Source organism: Cynoglossus semilaevis, chromosome 13, assembly GCF_000523025.1.
Source record: "Cynoglossus semilaevis isolate Cse_v1.0 chromosome 13, Cse_v1.0, whole genome shotgun sequence".
In the NCBI taxonomy this organism is placed as follows: Eukaryota; Metazoa; Chordata; class Actinopteri; order Pleuronectiformes; family Cynoglossidae; genus Cynoglossus; species Cynoglossus semilaevis.
Window position 1 is genome coordinate 19,188,363 of NC_024319.1, and position 4,800 is coordinate 19,193,162.

The following is a 4,800-nucleotide window of genomic DNA, read 5'->3' on the forward strand; positions in this document are numbered from 1 at the left end:
AGTAGGTTTCATTTTGTTTTCCCCAACCTTTTGCTTTTGAGTAAAACAAACAAATGGGAAAAGTAAACGCCAACAGACTGGTGAAGAGCAACGGAGAAGTATTTATTCTCTGTGCATGAGCTGAAAACATCTTCATATAATATTTAAGAAAAATAAATAAATAAAATGTCTGCATAAAAAGGGAAAAGGAAAGATCCCAGCATCTGCAACTGGTCCATTCATACATACATTTGTCAACCAGCCTTCATCTGCACCGTGCACTCAGATTTTAAGGAGAAATAGAGCACAGAGACGTTCACAGAAGAAGAAGAAGAAGAAAGTCTTTACATGGTAAACACCGGGGTCACACACTTTTCTGTGTCTGCCTGCACATTCTGCATATGTGAGGCGTGAAATGCTTTGTTGATGATTCTTCGAGGAAAAGACTTTTAAGGTGGTATTTCACATTTAAAGGTCAGTTCACCTTAAATTACAAAAAGCCACTTTGTGCCGCATCTAAATACATATTTAGATTACATTTTATACATTTTAGAACGTTTTGCTTTGACAAAGTAATGCTGCGTTTTCTTCTCTTTCAGTGGAAGACTACTGGGATGTCTGGAGCAGGTAAAAAATAATACCTTAGACTGACTGTGAGGCTGTTTGTTCACTGGATGCAGCACTAAAGAGTGATCTCTATTTTACTAAAGTGGCAGATGAAATGTAACCACTGGGATAAAATGTGATGTTCTGTAATTCAGTCCATCAAACAATCCCTGGAGTTAGGAACACGGCATAAACAGAGATGCTTCTGCTATAACAGGAATAATGTAGTACAGAAAACCCATATTCATCACAGTGTTGGCAAAACAGAAGACAAAAAACTCAAGTTCTTCTTTGCTTCTAAACCGTGCAACACAAAAATGAACATGGCACAATTTGGCAACACAAAAAGTGGAATGCTACAGTGGGCGCAGGAGTCGGGGTTGGGGTTAAGTAAAATCAAGTCTCCCAAAGAAATGGGTCACGGGTCCGTTCAGTGGTTCTGACCCAAATGCTTCCTTCCCTGCGCTGAGCTCTCATACCACATACTGATATGTCTCAGCCTTGCCATGGTCAGGGGTGGAGAAGGGACTAAACCACAACAAGGAGAACGGGTGTCCAAACACCGCCCTCATGTTCATCCATTTAGTTTTTTTAGCCCATCTTCTCTCTTCCTTTTTCAACTGCTCTATTCCCTGAAAACGAGAGACAACCACACTTCAGTTTGTGTGATCCTGTCGCCCTGTCAGCAAATCACAAAGAACAAGCCACTGAAGTCTATGATAAAAAGGACTGAAACTCAACAGGCTGTGCAAAAAAAATGGTATTGGATGACACGGAGTCCTTTACTGATTATTTGTCCTGGCCAAGGGTTTGAACCCTGACCCAGCTGAGCCACTTAAGGCTTTTTAGTTCCTTGGAAAATATTTAGTCTGATCGTACTAAAATGTGTTATAAATACATGGCAGATAAGACGGGGTTGTATTTTTTCATGCATTATGCACTGTGCGGCCATTTAACCCCTCTAACACTGCAATGAACAAAATAAATGTCTTTGATTTTTTTTTGTAGTTGTTGATGGGAGATATAAAATAATTGTATGATTTTTAATCTGCCATCAAGGAATAATTGACGTCAACATGGAAGTTGCTGCAAGAAGCAACACCATGAAAAGGCATGTGCCTCTCACAACTCTAGGGCCATCACACACAAACAAAGGCAGCATCTTAGTGCCTCAAACAGCTGTGACAAAGCTTTAATACGCAGGATTCAAGCTGTAAACCCTAAGGTGACAAAATGTCAAATGCCACATCACTTTGAATGCGTTTAAAAACATCACATTTAGTAAGTACAGAATCTGTGCTGATGAACTGTTACCAGCAAAAAGCAACAGTTATCAGGTTGAGAACTGTGTTGTGTAAGCCAGGCTTTAGATTGTGGAGTTTTAGACTCTAGTGAACCCGGTGTTCAAATAGCAAAGGGTGGAAGCAGCAGGTAGAACATCTCAAAGAGGAAGAAAGGGTTAAAAGAGTTAAAGGGTTAGGAGAAGGACTGTTGGTCACTGTAATGGGTTACTTACTGTTTCGTCGGTACAAATGGAGTGGACTTGGGTGCCAAACATCACGGAGGTGAAGATGAGGAAGAGGAGACCCTCAAAGCACAGGAGTATGAGGAGGATGACAGTTACTGGGGGAGAGAAGGAGCTGCACACTAGAGTAGGAGGAGGAGGAAGAGGAGAAGGAGGAGAGGGCAGAGAAGATGATCCTGTGAGGAACTAAGCTAAGGAACTACAGTCGCTATAGTGAAATGAGGAGCTTCACAGAACAGTTAAGGCCGATACTGTACTCCAGCAAGAATAAAGCATTCACTTTTCTAGTAAGAGAAACCTCACAGTCCTGGTTTGGGAGTTTTTACAGCCGTTTCTTTACAACTGAGAAGATCAACTGTTGTTCTCATTGGTAGAAAATATCGATTAGCTAAAATATTGCAATCTTTTTTAGACAGCAACAACTCTATTTCCTCCACAAATGACTCATAACCTCTAACATTCTCACTGTGCTGTTCCTGTATTATTTTTGACAAATTCCTACAACACTTAGCAAGTGTGACACCAACCTTGGAAATTGAAGTTTGTATCAGCCTTGACAGTTATCAGCCCATCAGATCAGAAACACTTTAGATAATTAAAAAAACCCCACTTACATGTCCAATCCTCTTCAAAGCAATTAAGGAAATGGAAGACCACCATGACCAGAGCATGGAGAGAAACGAGTGCAATATACATCTGGAATAAAGAGCAATGAGGAACAGAAATGACACAGTGGAGAGCAATTGAAATCAATGGAACTGCATTCACTCTATGCTGCTGCAGGACAACAGAAACCATGGTCCAGGTAGCTAGCAACCTTTTAGATGATCTTCGACCATTAGACTTCACTGAAAGGTGATCAATTTGAGACAAGGAAAACAAAACAATTCAAAAGTCATGTGGTTTATGTAATATATTGTTAGGCCACACTGTGCTTGTAAATGGAACCTCCTGCTGTACGTCTGTGGCAACTACAGTTGACTGGACGTGCATTATTAAGAAATGTCTATCATGACAAACTTACTGTGAAAAGCACAAAATACTTTTGGTTGTTCTCCCCAACACAGTTATTGACCCAGGGGCAGTGGTGGTCCATCTTTCTAATGCAGCGTTTGCAAACACTGTAAGGCAGAAGTAGATACTATAATTTTGATGATTAACCAAACAACACACAGCAGCTGTAAACACAGCGATGAGTAAGTCAAAAAAGTAAATCACTGTCACAGTGAGGAATTATGTTTTTTTTTTTACTTACCTGCAGTGGTGTGCTCGGTCAGGCTTGATGCTGCTGCACTTGGGACATTTGTAGACCACCTGCCCAGGTTTGAGCTGCAGGCTTTCTATGTACTCCTTGGTAGCGTTTCCTTTTGGCACTGCCCCCTAGTGGAAACAAAAGACTTAAAAAAATATATATTGTGCAACAACACCTCCAGCGTGATGTGGACTAATCAGACTGCTAGCTTTGGTGAAACTCCAAATCCTGACTTACAGGGTCAGTGCACATGGCCCTGAGGTGTGAAGCGAGGGCCAGGAAGGCCAGCGAGTTGAACAGGGTCCCATTCACAATGCTGTAGGTGAGACTCTTGGAGGGCACCAGCAGCACAAACAGCACCACAAACTCAGCATAAAAAACCAGCAGCCAGGTTATGATGGCACACACGATGCCGCAGGCGTCCCGGATGAACCACATGGCTGAGGCAGAGTAGGAAGTGATGACATCTTTGGGGATGGGGATGTGCTGCTCCGACTGCAGGCAGCTGAGTCCTGCCCCATTTCCCACCTGCCCACGCCCGTGCTCCACATCCCTGCATCTGTGTACTGGGCTCTTCATCCTTCCTTAAAACTAGGACCTTCTCCTCCTCCTCCACCTCCTGCTGTTGCTGCTGCCACCACTGGACACACTTTGCCTCAGTCCTCAGTCACCGCATGCTAGGCAGAAACAACAAAATAGCTTAGGTCAAAGTGTAGTTAGATTTCAAAGAGAAAAAAAGAGAGAGAGATGTGATTTTTCTGCAGAGATGCACAAATCAACTAGTCAGCACATATTCTCAGTTTTGCAGCCAACCGTTTTTGTGCGTTTCTTTCAAATATAGCATTACTGCAGCTATTTTAACTCATGTCATGCTACACTGTATTGGGTTAAATCAGCAGCTGACTTGTGGACAAGTGACGTTAGTTTAATGTCCATGCTTAGTTTAGCCTTCTTGTTGTCCCTTGTTAGGCTGGACAGGAACTCAGTTAGTAAATATTACATTTTCATGGAATTAGTCAAATATTACAATTTTTGCATCTCTTAAAGGCTGTACACCCATGACTGACACTTTACAGTTTGAACAATTTACTTCTGGCTGTGTCTCAACATATCATTTTTAGCTCTGCATTTAACAGGTGAAATAGGCGTTTCTCTTCCACTGCTATTCTTGGGGGTTTTAAGGAATAGGCTTTCACAGTGTCTCATTTCTGCCTCCTTCTTCTTCTCTGTGCTTTAGTGAGCTGTGGTGCCAAAAAAAAAGTCCTAGTGTAAGGACTCATGCACTCGTGTTGGTCGAATGGTTGTGTTTCCCTGACAGGCTAGACACTTATTTGCCTTGCTGCCTCCCACCTTTTGGAGCTCGTTCTACATTTCCGTTACGTTCAGTTATCCAGAGTTATGGGCCTGTAGTTATGAGAATATAATGCTACTTTAGTGA

At 42.1% G+C, this 4,800-nt stretch overlaps 1 protein-coding gene across 2 annotated transcripts in view; it reads right to left on the reverse strand.

The window, feature by feature from the left end:
- Positions 1-4,800, reverse strand: part of LOC103388882 (palmitoyltransferase ZDHHC3-like) — an 8,866-nt gene that overhangs the window by 2,199 nt on the left and 1,867 nt on the right. Inside the window, exons 2-7 of one of the 2 annotated variants that reach the window (XM_025061933.1) lie at positions 3,600-4,039; positions 3,366-3,490; positions 3,135-3,231; positions 2,725-2,806; positions 2,102-2,232; positions 82-1,217 (exon numbers count right to left, since the gene is read on the reverse strand). In XM_025061933.1, the coding sequence (XP_024917701.1) occupies positions 1,059-1,217; positions 2,102-2,232; positions 2,725-2,806; positions 3,135-3,231; positions 3,366-3,490; positions 3,600-3,941 (936 nt within the window). In that variant the 5' untranslated portion in view covers positions 3,942-4,039 and the 3' untranslated portion in view covers positions 82-1,058. Of the gene's footprint in view, positions 1-81; positions 1,218-2,101; positions 2,233-2,724; positions 2,807-3,134; positions 3,232-3,365; positions 3,491-3,599; positions 4,040-4,800 lie in introns of those variants that run through there. The other variant, XM_008324083.3, reaches the window with a different exon arrangement.